General features: G+C 44.1%; 1 protein-coding gene across 1 annotated transcript in view; it reads left to right on the forward strand.

Moving 5' to 3' along the window:
- The first annotated feature begins 4,330 nt into the window (after positions 1 to 4,330).
- Positions 4,331 to 18,615, forward strand: part of WDFY2 (WD repeat and FYVE domain containing 2) — a 70,917-nt gene continuing 56,632 nt past the window's right edge. Inside the window, exon 1 of the mRNA XM_074151639.1 lies at positions 4,331 to 4,467. Within this exon, the coding sequence (XP_074007740.1) occupies positions 4,331 to 4,467 (137 nt within the window). The remainder of the gene's footprint in view (positions 4,468 to 18,615) is intronic.

The following is an 18,615-nucleotide window of genomic DNA, read 5'->3' on the forward strand; positions in this document are numbered from 1 at the left end:
GAAAAGTCACAGTTTGAATCCTAGATTCATAGAATTGTCTAGGTTGGAAGGGACCTTTAAAATCATCTAGTCCAACTATCAACCTAACTCTGATAAAAACCCATCGGTTGCACCAGTACTGCTGTGATTTTTGGCCAAGGGGTTTCCCCTCCTCTTGTAACAGAAATAAGAGCTTTGCAGACAGGAGCATCCAAAGACAGGGCAGACAGCAGATCTGGAGACCTTCAAGCTCCCTCCTCTCTGGGCCACCCTCTCACCTGCGGGTTGGGATTCTCTCCTGCTTGCTTCAACTGTCACACAAAACATGTTTACCTACTTTTTAAAACAAATTTAGTTGGTAAAACTCAGAAGAATCTCATCCTGATAAATAAACAAACAAAAAAAATTTTAAAAATCAAGCCCAAACCAACAGACAAAACAGAAGATGGAGCCAGAGAGCAGCTTTTAAAGCAAATTGCCAGAAAAGAAGATGGGGGATTCGATTTGCTCCAACTCCCAAGCTTCCAACAAGGCTGCAGATGAGGAATTGGAGAAAGTCCCCCAAGTCTCTGGTGCGGTACGAGGGTGTGGAAAGTGGCTCCACTGTGTGTGAACGCATCGGTTCAGACCAGCGCTGCTTCTCCCCAGAGGTCTTCTGTCATCGTCCTGTACATGAAGACATCAGCTGCTATTACTGCTCATAGACCAGGCAGTCTAATTCTGCTCTGTCCAAATCAAAGGAGGGAAAGGCAACCCGCGTCAAGAAAATACAGGCCAAAACTAACAGAGGGAAGGATGTTTCATTTACCGTGGTGTCACACCAAAATGCAGAGTAAGAGAAATGACACTGAGAAGCAAAGATGAGGTAATATTAATTCAATATAAAGTAAGCTGCATTTTTCAGCTTGTTTTTCACTCTGTGCTACTGATGGAACTTTATTCCAAGAAAGTTCAAATAATCCAAGAATACCATACTAGTAACCACACTCTCTACCAATTCAGAATTTATGAAGAAGAACCTTTAAATGAAGTAGTCATATGAATTTCTTTCCTTTTATGATTACCTTCAAAAGGCACATACCAGAGGAGCATCATATAATTCTTAACCCTACACTTTTTTTTTGAATGTGGAGAAAGAACTAAATAAGCTTGCTTTTCTTGGCTTCAAATTCAGTTACTAAGTCATCTTGCTTTTGGCGCTAGCAATATTTTTAATCCATGCAATTTGACCTGAAAGCTATGAAAGAAAATGAAAAAAATTGGATAAGAAGTATTTATAAGATTTATTTTTTGATGGGTTTTCTCTTTTTTTTCAATTATATGGGGAAATACTTTTCTAAACTACCCTAATTTTGCTTCTGTAAGTACTCGTTAAACTTGATGTCTGCAGTGATTCTAACTTAAAGTCTTTTTGTCCATTAGCTTTTGTCCTTAGAGCAAAATTGTTTTTTAAAAGTTTTTGATTGAATTGTGTGTGACCATGGCAGATCAGGGAGAAATCCAGGTCTTGCTCGTAATTTCAGGGCCTTTTCCACCTTTGCAACAATGTTCTTTTAGCTTGTCGGGTGGAATGCAGGAGGAAGCTCCACTTTCCCGTCTCACTTGGAAATCTTTCTGTTTCTTGTCTGCTTCCCTTCCTCCTCTCCGCAGTTTTTCATATATTGCTTCTTTTTCCCTCTGTCATAGCAAAACTGCTTTTGTGTACAATAAAACCATTATTTCTCCATCTTATAAGAGAGAGTAGAGCACTGACCTCAAGTTTGGACACCTGGCAAAGTGATGTACTAGACCTCAAGGCACCTTTCTATTATTCAAGTGCATTCCCGGTCTTGCGGAGGAAGTCACTGTTACAGATAAGCTTTAAAACATGCCTCTAAGATTTTTATCTGGACTGGCTGCTGGAGCCTCTCTTGCATTGTGGTGTGGGTTTAGGGTTTTTTTTTTTGTTGTTGTTTTTTCAAAAAGTAACCTACTTCCAAACCTTTATATAAAGCATATGTTTGATTTTGGCATATTATTATTTGGCTTTGGTCCAAAATGCATGTCCGCCTTTCAGTGTTTTCCTCCAAACAGTGTCTTAAACCTTGAAGGAATAGTGTTGGACCTGAAACTGTTTAAGGATGTAGGAGAGACAAGGTTAATAGGGAAAAGTAACATGTCTCAATGGGCAATTGAGGAAAATCCAGCCAATTTGGGGGATATGTAGGACCTACTTCCAGTCCTGTGAACTATGCCTTTGCCTATCAAGACACTCGTTTTCTCGATTACTTGCTTCCTTAAAGGCCTGTTGGGCAAAAAGTATTCTGGGTCTCCCAAGAGCCGGCAGTCTGTTGTCTCCCACATACTCACAGCCCCTGTTTAGCTGTCAGTGATGCACAGTGCCTAGTCTTGAATGCAAACAACTGCAAAAACAGCAGACCTTGCCAGACTTCAGTTTTAAAAGACATTTTTAGATACACATCCATTCTGAAAACTGTCAAGTATACGGCCATCTTCAAAGAATATCTCACATTGCCTCATCAAGTAGCCTCATCAAGTAGCAACACAGGCATTCCTAGGACCACAGGATCATCCATAGCGGTAAGAGGATTGGTCTTTGCCTCTTTAGTAGTAGTTCCCTTCTAAGAATTGTGAGAAAGAGATGTTATCTAGTGCAATCACACATCCTCTGGGAAATAGCTTGAGACTGCAGATTCATTTCCTATAAGCCATTATACAGCCATGGGCTGTTGCTGACCAGACCTTTCCCTCCACAGGGAACCTCGAATAGTTTAGTTGAGTAAAGCTTAAACATCTTGCTGTGGTCCTGCAAATACTGCTTGTTTGTTTCGCATAACACAGATTTCTAAACATTGTGAAAATTTTGTTTCTGCCCCAAAGAATTCACTATATCTTTCCTCTGTTGCCTGTATCTACTACATACGCAATATAAGTGCCGAGTGGGCAATCAGGATTTGTTCTGCTGCTGACGCTGCTGTATATTACTCACCAAGAAAAAGTAAACATTTGATCTTTGAGTTTTTCATACTTGAACTCTTACAATAATTCTCCTCAGTTTTTCTGCTGATGGGCGGGAGCACTGAATTTTTTTAATGGAGAGCTGCTGCTCGTCGGCTTAGTGTGGGTAAATTTAAAGTTACAGCTGAAATAACGCTTTCCAATCTGCTGACAACTTCTGCAATGTAGGACAACAGTTCAGACACTGAGCGTGATTTTCCAGAATCTTTTGAGGCAGATTATGAAAGTTTGGCATATACCTCAGGAGGAAGCGCTTTCTCTCTGGCTTTAGCGCAGAGCTTTGTGTAAGTTACCTGACCTTCTTGGACCTCGACGAATCTGCCAGGAAAAGGGAGTCAAAAGTAGCATCTTGCTGAAAACGAGCTGCTGGAAGTCTGTTGCGTTTCCCTTGGGAATAAGCTCTCTGATGGTGAATTTCTACAGCCCTAGAAACTGCAAACCCGCTGCCAGGCCCTGCCTGCCCAAGGCTTCTGCCGGCCCTCACCCAGGCTGGCCCCGTCTTCTATTTCACCCATTTTCAACACCGAATACTGAAATCCACGTAGAAATTTTTAAATTATGTAAACCTCGCACGGTGCAGAACGTACCACAGAAAGTTTAGTGCGAGTTTGCTGTTTTCTGATGGCAGGAATCCCATCTTTACCTCACGTGCCGACCTTCAGTCCCAAGATAAACTTGGACAGGAAAATAGTAACGTGAATAGAGGGAAGCAATCGCCCCGTTTAATCTTTGCTCCCCTTTCTTTCACAAAAGGGTTAATAGCAATAAATAATACCCCTACTCTGTGTATATTGGCTTCTGCCCTCCGGGTAAACGACCCCGCTTTGGGACAACTGGGGGGCAGACAGTGGGGCAGGGAGGAGCACCAGGCACCTCCAGCCAGAAGCGGGACGGGTTTACTCGGCTGCCCCCTGAGGCCCACCCGCGGCCGGCCCGGACAGCCCGCACCCCCGGGAGAGCGGCCATTGAAGGAGATCTGTGTTTAAACCGCCGTCTGCCCCAAGGTTTTCCTTCACAGAGGCGCCGCGCCGTGGCCCCACCATTTTACATGGCGGCGGGCGGCCGCCATTTCCCTACCCCCCCCCCCGCGCCTCAGAACGCCGCGCCCCGCTCTGCCCCGCCCCACCCAGCCCGGCCCGGCCCGGCCCGGCCCGTCTCGGGGGCGGCGCCGCCACCGCCCCCTCCGCCACCGCCCCGCCGGTTCCTGCTTCCCAGGGACGGCGTCGCCCGGCTCCGGCAAGTCCCTCCTCCGTCTCGGCAGTGCGGGCCGCCTCCCCCGCGGCTGCAGCGTCCTCCGGCCGCAGCGGCGGTGTCCGCCGGCCCGGCGGCGCCCATGGCGGCGGAGCCTCAGCCCAAAGCGCTGACTCGCAAGCCCCTCCTGCTCAACAAAGTGGAGGGCTCGCAGGACGTGGTGAACATGGCAGCGATAGTGCCCAAGGAGGATGGGGTCATCAGCGTCTCCGAGGACAGGTACCGAGAGCGGGCGTCCGCAGGTCCTGTGGGGCCGTGGCGATGGCCTGTCACCTCCCACCATCGCTCGTCGGGAATGGTGGTGATGGACCACCACCGCAGGACCCCGATGGTCCACCACCATCACGGGTCAGTGATGGTGGGAGGTGACAGGTCCTGCGGCGGTGATTCACCACCACCACCGCCGGCGAGTGGTGGTGGTGACAGACCACCACCATCACTGATGTGACTGTCAACTCCACCACGGGAGTCCAGGCGGGTCGTGGTGGTCCAGCATGGGGACATGGCTTTAGGCAGCCACAGCCAGCTGGTCCTGGAGGAGAAGGAGCTTGGGGCAGGGCAGTGCAGCTTGGTGTCCATCTCCTTCTCCACCGCTGTGTGGGTCAGAGCAGCGGGTGGGCTGGGGCGCTGCTGAAACTTGCAGGACTTCAGTGACTTCTTTAACGCAGGTAAAATGGGATCTGAGAGCGCTTTCATCACAAGGATTGCCGGGGTGGAGGGGGCTTTGGAGGTCTTTGAGCTTGCCTTAAGATTGCCGTGGCATTGGCTGAAACCGTAGTTTTGGTTCCCTTTTCCCCTCTCCAAAGGTTTCTTGGTAATTGTTTAAAAATACCATGTGTCAGTGATAAGATCTTGGAGTTAAAATCCCGTGTTGTAAAGCTGCCAAAGAGGAGAATGTTTTCAGGCCGTTTTGCTGAGCTCTGAGGCTGCCCCGAGGCAGCTCCATCTCTTCTGAAAGAGCTCAAACTTCATTCAGCCCTGCAGCTGGAGCTTTAAAACTCCATTCTGAAGCTGTCTTCCTTTAAAGTAAGAACTTATTTTTGTTGCAGAGTCCATAAGTAATTATTTTAAGCAGAGTTTCTTTGCAACTGGGGTGCATGGTGTAACCTGTGTCCCCAGCTTGAAAGACAAATGTTGCCCAGTGTGTGAATGTATTTTGATTCTCAAGTCTTTTTTGGTGGACTGTTTCTCTTGGATGTTATCTCTGTTATGCTGCTAAGTGTCTGCTTTTATGTCTCTGCTAGCTTTCTGGAAAACTGTCAGTATTTCTTTCATCTCATCTTTGTCCTCACTGTGAGCTAGTTTTCAGCTAGTTGTCAAATATGTGCAAATTTAAGATCATTTAAGTTCATCTAAGCTGTGGTCTTCAAGTGAACTCTCATGCCTCGTAGCAAGAGGAACTGAGCTACATAAAACAAGTACACTGTCAAAGCGACTTTAAGCAGAGTTTTACAGTGCTACGAGCTCCTGTTTTTATTGTCTTTACATTTTTTTATGTATTTGTTGTGAAAATGAATAAAGTTTGAGTGTGTTTTTTCTCACTGTAGCTTCTTAGGCTTACTCAGCCATTTCTCTTTATCTGTAAAAAGTTATTCCTGAAATTCATTTGCTCTCGTATAGGTCTCTCAATCTCTGTCTGTCCCCACACCTTAGAAAAAATTAATAGCTTCTGCTGTTTTAGCAAGTATGACTTGTTGAGAATAGGTTGATTATCCAAGTTGATATTTCTATGTAGAGAAAGGAATTGATCAGAGACCTTTGTTTCACTAGTAACCGAGATGTCGGGATCAAGAAACCAGTGGTGAAGTGGAAGCTGGGGGTTTCACACTAAGAAACTTGTTAGTTCGTGAGCAACCATCCCTATTCCTTCCCATCCCAGAGCAAGCCCCTGGGGTAGGTCAGTTAGGTCCTGCTTGCTGATGAAACTGGGTAAAGAAATCTGCTGCTAGATGTGCTGCTAGATGTCTGAAGTTTTGCTGGTGATACAGGATAGCTCTGTGGACATTAGAACACCATAGTAAGTCTGGAGGTTTCCAGGCTATTTTCTGATTAAAGGCACTAAGCAGATAATTTGCCTGTTTGTGGGGCGGTTTGCAGTGTCTTTGACATGCTATAAGCTATGATCGTGCCTTTCATTTCTTTAGGCATGAAGATGTTGATTGATGGCTTTTTCTTTCATTTTCTGCCTGCATTAGCATTTTTATTGTAATTAAAGCATTCAAAGGCTAAAACTTATTTGGAAGGAATAGGAGATTGGGAGTCAAACTTGGAGATTTTGGGTTACCTGGGGTGGAAGCAGAGTTTAATGAACTTTCAATACCTGTGGCTTATGGTTAGGCTTGTGCAGATGCTTACGTACCTTTTCCTGTTTGGACCTGCCTTCTAGTGTTAGTGTTGATGTGATTGTTTAATGGCCTTGGAATGTGAAGACCTTTTAGAGATTCCTGGAAACTGTAAAGGACAGGTTCAGGAGATGTTATCTGTCTTTTGTTAGCTAAATAGTAAGTTTTGGCCATGTTTCCCAGCCTATGATATGTACTGCTCATATGAGAGAAATGTTCTGAAACTTTTGCAGAGGATTTCAGCTGGAACGACTTGCCATCTCCAGCACTTGCTTCAGGCTGAGGAGGAAGGGTCTTCTGGAGATGAAGAGGAGGGAGTTCTCCTTTGCTTTACTGGTTAATGGCCGAATATATATATCATTGTTGAAGTTGCTGGTAGTCTTAATATATGCCAACTAGGTACTGCTTTAAAGGTTTTCTGTAGTGCTCGATGTGGCTCTACATCAGTAAACCCTTCAAAGCAGGAGCTCCATCTCTAGTCTCTATTTTTATGGCACCAGTGGTTATATTTGGTTTTAAGAGACATGGAAGTGGTTTCAGCTATAGCTTGCAGACATAGTAATGCATCATATAGCCCTGAATCATTGCATTTGTAGCACATACATGCACGTATTTTAAGAAATAAAATGAAAACTAAGTAATAATAGAGAGTGTGGTTATTCCTCATAAAGAATGGCATAGATGGGGAAAGAAGGAATCTCCCAGGGGGACATTACATATTTAACTAGATTATCCAAACTTTACATAACCTGCAAGGCTGGAGTTTAAGTGTTCATCACCTGTATGCTCTACGTATTTTCTCTTCTGAATCCTAGTCAGTCATGTCAGTTGAACAATGTGCATTGTGTCCTAATCTTAGTTAATTTGGCTGATTCCTTACTAGGGTAAAACAGACTGAGCCTCTATCTGCTTACAGTACAGCTGGTGTGCAATGGGAGGCATAAGACGTAATTTTATTTTGTGCTTTGCTTCTAAGGAAAAGGGGTGCACCTGTCTAGGCAGGGGACAGTTGAAGGAGTGGCAGCATTTGTTATCCAAGAATGTATAAATCTGATGCAGGAAGGCTATAAGAATGAAATTATTAGCTTTCATCCATGCTTTTTCACCTGCCAGCAAATGAGTGGAATTAACAGACACATGTATCCAAACGTGTGGAGTCTTGAGTGATCCATAGCATTGAATGCCCTAGGTGCTACATGTAAAGCTAAAATGGGATTCTCCTAATGTGCACAGCTGGCCCTAAGTTGTCATCAGCTTCCCATGTGTGTTAAAAGCGTGTACTACCTTTTCAAAATTGCTGAGCGTCCTTGTCTTTTGTTGGCTTCAGAGGGAGATGTGGGTGTTGGGCATGTCTGAAAAGTAGGTCACTGGCATGTCAAGTTGAGACATATCAACTCTGCTCCGGAGGAGATTTAGTATCATTAATCTTACCTGAGCGTGGGGATACGGTGGGAGAAGTGCACTGACTCACCCAGCTTTTGATTCTGCTTGGTGCTGCACGCTTCTGTGTTTCTCAAGGGCCTGCCACTGATGTGAGTGCTAATTCAGCTGGGTGTCCCATGGGCTGGTCATGTGTCACTGTGAAAGACTGGCAGGAGGGGGATAGGTGTCATCATGGTACACCTGCGCTTTGCCACTAGCCATCTTTTTTTTTCCACTAGCTATATTGTAAGTGAGGAAATTTTAGACACGTGCTGTTGTAGGCAACTTTCTTGATAATTTTGAACTCTGGTCTGTGCCCTCTTTTGGGTGGGAGTTCTGTGCTCTCTTTCATGCTACAGACCTTGGAAATATAGGTGTTGCAGTCAAGAGCTGTTGTCCTTAGTGTATTCATGGGAGGTAAAAGCTTTCATAGTCAACAGGCATTCTAGTCTCCTAGAAGGTGACAAAACCTAGAGGAAAAAATATTTATGCCATAGGAACTTTTTTCTTCTTTTTTTTTTTTTTTGTTTGGTTTTTTTTTTAGATAATGCATCAGAGATCTTTGTCTTCTCCACTACCTTGTATCATCTTAAGTTCTTTTTGAACTGAGATGTCTCAGCTTCTTTGTATGGATTGCTGTATAAACAGTGAGCCTGAATGGTTTGTCATGTACGTTCATATTAGTATCTTCATCTCACATAGGGAAAACTGAATGCAGATGTATACTGAAGAGGTTTTTAAATGCAGATGTGCACTTAACTGTGTTGTCCAAGACTTGTCTCCTGGGTGTGCTAAGTAGCAGGTATTTTAGGGGGTACAAAAAATGAATGGCCATCCTGTATAAATGAAATCTCAACTTTGCTAAACTAATGGTGAACTAGGAATGGGAATGTGCATATGTGACAAAAAATGTGAGGATTGTCTTTTGACGTCCTGCTGACATGCCTTCTAGCATGGATAACTCTGATCTTTCCACCCTTAAATATATCAAAAGCAATCTTTTGCTCCTTCTGGTTTTCTTGTCCGGATCCAGAACATAAAGCATGCAGCATTATAGTTCATGCCTGTGAAATACCTCTAATGGAAAGGTGGGATTCTTTACTCAGTTCTGCATCCAGGCAGGGCGCAAGGAACTGCAGACCCTTGGTAAACTCTCTGGGTTTCCTTTCTCCTGTGGTGGAGTGGTAGAGAGTGATTTCTTTGCAAAGCTATGGTTTCAATATAGGTTTGTAATTCTTACCTAAGCACGGGGTTATGTCACTGAGGGCCGCTCTGCTTTGTGTGTGGCTGTTGGTTTGCACCAGAGGTGCAGGTGGTGTGAGAACTGATTTTGGGTGCTGGCTGTTTGTGTATGTTCATCGGTCCAAGTCTGTAGGTTTCACACCCAGGTTATTGCAGCATGAGCAAGCAGCCCAGAAGGTGTGGATACTCTTCACAGGTGTAAAAAGACATGTCCCTGCCTGGAGGTTCTTTAAATTTTTATAAAAACATCAGTCACCGATAAAATTGTTGAGAGAAAATGAAGGAACTCTCCATGAACACTGCAAAGGTTCGTTAGGAGACCTATTGCTGTAGATGCAACTTATTTGCTCTGAATGTTTTTAAACTAAATGGATGTGTTGCAACTTGATGACTGTGTTTGGAATAAAGCTCAGGGTGGAGGTTAGTGCTGGCTGTTTGAGTGAAAGAAGTGGATACTGGCAGGAGGTTTAAGAGAAGACAGGAGGTCCAAAAGCTCTTGGACTCAGAAATTGTTGCAGATGTTGAAAAGTAACTGTTCCTGATTTGACTAACATGTATCCTGTTGAGATGCCAAAATCCTGGGAGTAGCACATAAAATGTTTTTCTGAGTATTTGTTGGGGATGATAAACTGTACTTAGTAACTTGTGGAACACCTTGCAGTGTATTTTTTTTTAACCTCCTGTGGCCCTTTGTGCCACCAGGAGATGACTTGTTGAAGTTTGCCAAAGCTTGTATACCCCTTACCTTATGATGTTCTCCCAAGTACTTAGTTAAAGATTTAAAACACAAGCATTTAGTCTTGTCTTGATGATTTGAGCTATCCTTCAACTGCTAGCTCATGGAGGTCAGTGTGCAAATCAATGCAACTCCTGCAGTTGTATGAAGTTCATGTCTTAACTGCAAGGTGGCAGCTGCAAAAATGTGATGTGACGTGGCTTTGGACCACGACTTGTACAGACCCAATTTCAGCAGCACAATTAGGCATCAAAATAGAGTGGAACATGGGGCGCTTGAGTGTTTTAGAGTCAGAGATGGAGTGGTTTTTACTCACCTCTGTGTTTTAGAGATAGTTCTTTATGTATTGTATCTTAACAAGCTTTATTTAGAAGAAGAAGAGTTACTTAATACACCTTCCGTTTGCCTTATGGTAGTCTCTTTTTCTACCAGTTGCTGAACAATGCTTTTGCATTGCTCCAAGTTTCAGGATGGTGCATCCACCTCCCACATTAACTAGTTCTTGTTTTTCTTCTTGTCTTCCCTGACCCTGTCTTAATTTCACTGGCATCTGCTTACACAGAGGCTGGATGTCTCATCAGCGTGTCTTGTATCTGTCAGGCTTGGTAACCTTCCCCTGCAGACTCTCCAGTTCTGCAGCTGAACAACGCTCCTCGCTGAGAGGAGGCTGCACAATGCCACCTCTGTGTATGCCCTGTGGCCCCTGGAAGAAAAACAAATGCTGATTATGGAATATGTGCAGTCCAGAGCCAGCATATCAGTAAAAACGTACTGTTGCAGGAAACTTGTTGGTTTTTCTCCTAAAGCTGAAGAGGGCTAGAAGAGGCAGTAATGCTACGAAGTTAAATGGTTGCAATACCTTAACCTAAAGGTTTTGCAACAGTTTTGAAGCTACCAGGCAAGTTCAGTATGGCTGGCCTTTCACTGAGGTTCACTTAGCGGACTGAACATCTCAAATAGCATGTGAAGTTGTAGCACAATAGAAGTATGTCATTAGCTTGTTTGAGCTACTTTATAGGATTTTGGTTACTGAGGCAGACTCGTTTTTTTTTCCCTCTCTCCAACTGCACCAGCTCCTGCATGATATCTCTTGACCATGGTCTGTGCACAGGTTTCCCAGCAACATTTCTCAGCTATGTGATAACGCATGCAAGAGAACTGCTCAAAAGTGGCACAAGTTTTGTATAATGTTGCTTATAACAGTCTTAAGAGAGCAAATGGGAAATGAGAAAATTGGAGGGTGTAATGCAGGCACACACCACTCCTCTGCTCAGGAGCCCTAAAAGCTTTGTAAATGATGTGCAATGCCCTAAGGAGACAAACTGGCTTTTGCACAAGTATCTTATGTACATCGCTATGTTCTGTGCCCTGTAACCTCTCAGACACTGGAAGACCATTTGCATTAAAGCACCCCAGAAGCCATGTTTAATTGCCTTGCCCACGGTGCTTCTGTCACATACTTGTCAAATGTGAGTTGTTTTATATAAAACTCTGCCAGTATCTGCATGTATTTGCCCAGGGATTTGATGAGAATTGCAGTAGTCCCTAGTGCAGTCTGTTGCAAAGAGAGGAGCAAAAAAAAAAGCCACAGCTGCTTCCCTTCTGCATATGGTGTGAGAGAGTGATGGATGCAGTCCTGGTGCTGCAGGATGTGACAGGCTGGGATGGGGCATCATGGGTGGGGACGGGAGCAGTGGCCGTGGGCTGCCAAGAATAGCCACACACAGCAGGATGCATCCTGTTCAGCAGAGCCTTGTCCTGCATGGGGTCATTTTGGGAAAGAGAAAATAAAACTTCCTTCTTTATACTTTTTGTGAGGTGAATTATGAAATGCAGTAAATGGGGAAACTATAAAACAAACGTCTCCACAGGAACGGCAGGTAGCCCAGCAAGCAGGTTGGGTGAGTAGCTGGAGCAAGCCTGGAGAAGGCAAAGGACAATTTTGTGAAAGGAGAAGCGGGAGAGGGCAAGTTTACCAGGCAGCCCTCCAGGGAGAGAGCTTTACATAATCATGAAACCATATGCATCTCTCAGGGTTCTTCATATGTCACAGTCTGTGTGCCTGATGGCTTGAAAGTGTGCATAAATAACAGTCAAAATGGATATTTGGCCATCAGAAAGCAGGTAAAAAAATGTTGCAATTTAGAGTATGCTGAAATTTTAGATAGACAAAATACAGCCTTCATCCTCATAAGAGGAAGAACCAGTTGTGGAGATTGGGTTAAAAAAAAATGGTGTTTTAATTTTTCTCTTAGTCAGTCTGCAGGAAATAGCATTGTGTAACTAACCTTGGCCAGACTTCGAACATATGGGCTTTGCTTGTCATACCATGTGTATTCACCACTTAAATTAAGTTTTTCAGGGAACTCTTAAGGTTTTGAGCACTGAATCGAAGGCGATGCCAAAGCACAGCTCTGGGTAGGAGAGCACTGCTGTTCTGCTGCCAAGTTTACTGAGAAGTTTGATCAAAAGTTGTCTTTTTTCTCCAAGTCCTGTACTGTTCCCTCTTACTATGAAGTAAAAGATTGATGTTCTTAGCAGGTTTTTGAAATAACGGTAGTGATCGATCAGCCCCAGAAGGCAATGCTTTTGACCTTTACAGTTCTGTAATAGCAGTTTCCTTAGGAGTTGAGTCCTGTGGAGAGAAATCTGAGAGAAGTCTGTCCTAATGTGAATTGGCCTATTTTGCCACCAGGTTGAATTATCTGGATTAGAATTATCTGGATTCAAGTGATAGAGCAAATACAGTGCCCTGCCTTGAAGGGATATGGAAAGAAGATTCTTGCCTATGTTTAGAACATGACAGATAATGAGATTTTGCACCTCCAGCAGTGAGTGCAAATTTGATAAATTTACCATCGGCTTCCAATTCACTTATAATAGCAAATAAAGGCTTAATTGTATTCTTAAGCAGGTGGTGCATCTGCCTTATGTAGTACTTTAGGGTCTTAAAGTAAACAGCTTTTTTTTTTCTTTTAAAGCTTTAGCAAGGTCTAATCATGAGTTGGTGCTAAAGCTTTGACTTTAGCTTAAAAGGTATAGTAAAAACATAATTACATTTATGCAAGGTAATGCATGCTAGACAATGGGAGATGAGAGAGGGTTTTGGTGTTGGTTCAGATAAGTGGTACATATTCATTCTCCTGGTATAATGGTTTCCAAATTTAGATATATAGGTATCAACAGTCTCTGACTTCCATGCTATTTAGCTTATCCATGGCTTAGAATAAAAAAAGATATAGGCAGTCACTGAAAGGAAATCCAGTAGGTTTATTCTGTTGCAAGATAAGATGAAGCAGGAGACTACTGAAAATTAGTCTGTTTTGTTGCCTTCCTTCTTGTTCCTGTTTAGCCTTTCTGAAGCAGAACAGCAAAGCTTATCTTATAGATGTCTCCTCTGATTTGGATGCTTCTCTGAGAACATGTACACTGAGGTTTCTTCCCTTCCAGATGTTGGCTGAATATATTATTGAACTCAAAATTCTGTAAGGCATTTGCCTATATGTGTGTTTCTGGACCAGTTTATTACACAAAGATCTGGAAAAGATTTTTCATTTAAAACAGTAGCCTCTTATCTCTCTTAAGCGACAGGTCCTTATTAAGTATTTTGCCCCCTTTATGTATGTTGGAACCTTCAGGAATCTCAATGCCATGAAACTGGAAAAGATGGCTTAGATTTTATTTGTAATTAGTTTGCACCCATTTTGCTTACGTGCTGAATTATTCTCACTTTAAATGTTTTCCTCTTGATACTTAGTGTTATTAAGCTGTATCTTCTCACTCCCCTACTCCATCCCTGTTTTCCTATTTGATAGAAGGAAATTCTGTCCCTCCTCGCAGCAATGTGTTTTGCTAGAGCAGATGTGGGCTACGGAGTCAACCAACAAGTGGTTCAAATTGATACTGCAAAGGCCTCGTGTTTTGCAGTAGCCTATGCATAGAATAGGATGAAAGACCAATTCCACTTCTGCCATTACTGGAAGCCCAGTAGGAAATCTCAAGCCTATGCTGCTCTCCAACGTCAGGCATACAGCCTTTGTGCCTACTCTTGTCCTGTTGGTCCCATTGCTTCAACCACCTGTGACACAGGAGTCCTTGGTCAGGCAGCAGCTTTAGTGTAAATTCCTTTCTGCCAGCCAGGAGTCCAAGGGGAGGTGGAAAGGCCTTTGCTGAAGAGCCCTGCATTGGCTTCCACAGCTGAAGGATTGTTTCTAATGTGCTGTGGTAATGGTTTTCTTCTTTGCTAATGGTTTGCTTCTGCTTGTACTGAAAGCAAGAGATCAAAATAGACCAATATGGTAGGTGCTGATGGGGGAAGAGGGGACTACAGCTGGCCCAACATGAATTGTGCTGAGGGAGTGGGGTGAGAAGATAATGTATCCATCAAGTCAAAATTGACAACTTTGACTTTATTGTACCCTAAGCCTGGACTAAAGTTATTTAATGACCAGAATGAAAAAGTTGATGCTTTTTGCTACAGTGAAATTATGCATTTTATTCTGTCCACTGAGCACTATTTTATGTCCTATTCAGTCAGAATAACTATAATTAAGCTCCAAAAGTGTGTGTCAGGTCTATCAGAGCCTTGCCTTAGCAGCTGAAGCTTTTAGCACTGTCCTGTGAGCAAAAGCCTGTCTGATATTACCTCATGTTTTCTAGGTTGTGTTGCATCTGAAGTTAGGAGCAATAGGAGTTTTTGAGACTGCAGTAGCTGCCATTGCCAGCTAAAAGTGGACGTATGCTGGATTTATCCAGGCAGGAGAGAGCAAGGGAAGCAGCAAGCTTAAGACTATCAACTGCGATGGGTGGTAGACCACTGGACTTGGCACAGCGTGTTACGTAGCAGTGGCTGGTTACACAATCTATAGGCAATAATCCATTTCCAAAGAAGAGCGCAGTCTTTTCCCTTCAGGAAGCGAATCAGAATTCATGAACAAATCTCGTCTCGCTAACCTCTGCAACTGCCAGTAAATGGGTGGGAATATATAAATCCATCATCATGCTTTCAAAGTATCAACTAGTAAGTGATCCTGCTGGACTTCAGCAGGGGCATCAGCTCAGACCCTTACAAACACTTACAGAACCTTCAGGTTCATGTCTTGATTCCTGTTGCTGCTACATTTATTTGTAGCCAAAAAGCAAAAGCACATACAATTTTGGAGAGGATGCTGTGTTTCTTGGAGTCCCATGGTGGCCTGAGCTGTGACACACTGGCAGATGAGAAGCCCTATTGAGTGTGGTGGGCTGTTGCAGAGACATGGCCTCAGCCCTGCTGCAGGCAAGGTCTCTGCACAGCTGCAGACATTGCTCTGGGGGACATTTGTGATCTCTGTTGATTGGCCCCCCATCTTCTTCTCTGTACACTCTTTATGGTTGCTTGTATGGTGAGGGAGCACAGGACCAGCGGGAAAGTAGGAAATCCCACAGTAGCTTGTGCTGCCACTTCAGTTCCAAAGTTAGTTTTGTAGTGAAGGATTAAAAGCAAGGGTCGTTTTATTTGTTAAACAAGAAATGCTATAAATGCTAGTGGTTATGGTCCTTAGGTTTCCAGCAGTTAACTTTTCCTCAAATACTGTGGCTGACCAATATTAGATATCAGAGAAAGCAGTAGGAAAAGGGAGTTATGAACGTACTGATTGTTTAAAAAAATTTTACATGCTGTAGTGCCAGAAAATGCATGAACTTTATCTGAATTCTGAAAGCTTCTATGATTTAGGATGTTTGTACTCCTTCTTTCCCTCCTCCCCAGCAGACTCTTTGGTAGATAAGAGAGAAGCTTGGTGAGGTTTTCCTTAATAAGTTTTCATTAACAGGAAACCAAGCCAAGAAGTCTCCATCCCTCACTAGTTTCATAGATTCATAGATTGGTCCAGGCCAGAAGGGACCTCCAAAGGTCATCTAGTCCGACCTCCCCGCAGTCAGCAGGGACACCCCCGACTAGACCAGGTTGCCCAGGGCCTCGTCAAGCTTCACCTTGAATATCTCAAGGGAAGGGGCCTCAACCACCTTCCTGGGCAACCTGTTCCAGTGTTCCACCACCCTCATAGTAAAGAACTTTTTCCTAATATCCAATCTAAATCTTCCCTTCTCCAGCTTAAAACCATTGCCCCTCGTCCTGTCACTGCAGGCCTTTGTAAACAGACCCTCCCCAGCCTTCCTGCAGGCCCCCCTCAGGTACTGGAAGGCCGCTATTAGGTCTCCCCGGAGCCTCCTCTTCTACAGGCTGAACAACCCCAGCTCCCTCAGCCTGTCCTCATAGCAGAGGTGCTCCAACCCCCTGATCATTTTAGTGGCCCTCCTCTGGACCCGCTCCATCAGGTCCATGTCCTTTCTATATTGAGGGCTCCAGACCTGCACACAGTACTCCAGGTGAGGTCTCACCAGAGTAAAGTGGCAGAATCACCTCTCTGGATCTGCTGGCAACACTTCTTTTGATGCAGCCCAGGATGTGATTGGCCTTCTGGGCTGCGAGAGCACATTGCCTGCTCATGTCCATCAGCACCCCCAAGTCCCTTTCCTCAGGGCTGCTTTCTAATACCTCATCCCCCAGTCTGTATTTATACTGAGGATTGTTTCGGCCCAGGTGCAGGACCCTGACTTGCTTTTGTTGAACCTCATGAGATTCATCTGGGCCCACCTCTCCAGCCTGTTCAGGTCCCTCTGAATGACATCCCATCCCTCGGGTGTATCGACAGCACCACATAGCTTGGTGTCATCTGCAAACTTGCTGATGGTGCTCTCAATCCCTCTGTCTATGTCTTTGATAAAAATGTTAAACAGTACCGATCCCAGCACGGACCCTTGAGGGATTCATCCACAGCATCCTTTTGGTCACAGCTTATATTTGTCCTTCTAAAAGCCTGATGACTTATAAGCTCTTTTTTGAGGAATCAGGAATGAACATTGTCTGCTTTTTACAAGGTGTGAACACACCTGAATGAACAACCCAAGACCTGCAAAGGTTGAGGTGACCAGCAGGAAGCTTGGATAAACCTAACAAATGAGTTGGTTTGCCTCGGTCAGTGTCTCCCATGGTTTTTCCTTTGCTCTAAAACTAAGCTTGTATTCGCGTGCACTTTTTGACACGAACAGGCATTTTTACGTAAAGAGCCACATTCTTTTAGAAACAAGTGTAATCGTTATTCAGCTCTTAATCACAAAAATAGGACTATTAACTATGTAGGTAAGTGGTTTGTATACAAAATCATGTGGGAGAAGTAGATAAATAACCATTTTGACAAAAATTCTGGATGTGGGTAAAGCAAATGACATCGGTAATTGCTTAACGATATCATAGAATCATAGAATCGTCCAGGTTGGAAGAGACCCTTGGGATCATCGAGTCCAACCATCTACCCTACACTACAAAGTTCTTCCCTATATCATATCCCCCAACACCACATCTAAACGTCTCTTAAACACATCCAGGGATGGTGACTCAACCACCTCCCTGGGCAGCCTATTCCAATGCCCGACCACTCTTTCTGTGAAAAATTCTTTCCTAATGTTCAGTCTAAACCTACCCTGTTGGAGCTTGAAGCCATTCCCTCTCGTTCTGTCATTAGTTACCTGTGAGAAGAGACCAGCACCAACCTCTCTACAGTGTCCTTTCAAGTAGTTGTAGAGAGTAATGAGGTCTCCCCTCAGCCTCCTCTTCCTCATACTAAACAGTCCCAGTTTATCTGTTCAAGTGTTTTGCATGTGGATTAACAAGTGCAAACAGTGGTTTCAAAGGGTGGTGTGTATGCATGTATTGACACCTCAGACTCAATGGGATTCTTCCAGAACTAAAAGGTACTCCCTGTGTTTGCAGGCAGGCCCCTATTTTGAAAGCCAGCTGTTGTGATACTCTGAAGCATTATCCTGACAATGCTCATCTTTTTGTTTTTAGCTTGATTTCCCTTTATGGTGGATTCTAGTTAAGCCAGAAATTGCTCTTTATTCAGTTGCTGGCCAATGCCTTTACGCTGACCTCAGGCTAATAAAAACAAAGGAGGGAAAGTTGGAAAAAATATGGATCACCTTGAGATATTATTGTGGTGTACAATGTAACAAGAAAGGAGGGCTCTTGTGAGCAAAGACAGCAAACACCTTGTTGTTCTGACTTTCCAATTCTTCTAAACAAGCCCCATATTGCACAGGGTGGTGTATGTAGGGCAGACTTCAGCGGGATCAATATTGTTCCTCTTTTCAACGACTGCATGAACCAGCTGGGAAAAACAGGCAGCTGAACCCAGGGCCACTTGCTGTAATGACTGTATTTCTAACAAATTAAGTAGCATGAGGGCATGTATTCAGGCACGGAGATCTGGCTGGCTGTACAGTATGGTTGTTTGTACCAGGCACTGTTCTCACCGTGAGCCAATTTGCACAGCGTCAAACAATCCCCAGCCAGGGTCTGGGAGTCAGCTTGGACCAGGGACCATTCCCAGTTTGAATGCAGCTGCTGTTTTCTATGACAGGTGGCCTTTCTGCCAGAGACTGGTCCCAGGCCTGTGTAATTTGGTAATCTAGGTGTGTTTCACATCTCCAGGGCACCAATGTGGCTGTCCCTGCTGGCAGGAAGTCAGATTCCCTATGGGAAATTGGTTCTGTGATTTAAAAAAAAAAACACACCAAAACCAA

The sequence above is a fragment of the Numenius arquata genome, chromosome 1 (genome assembly GCF_964106895.1).
Source record: "Numenius arquata chromosome 1, bNumArq3.hap1.1, whole genome shotgun sequence".
Classification (NCBI taxonomy): Eukaryota; Metazoa; Chordata; class Aves; order Charadriiformes; family Scolopacidae; genus Numenius; species Numenius arquata.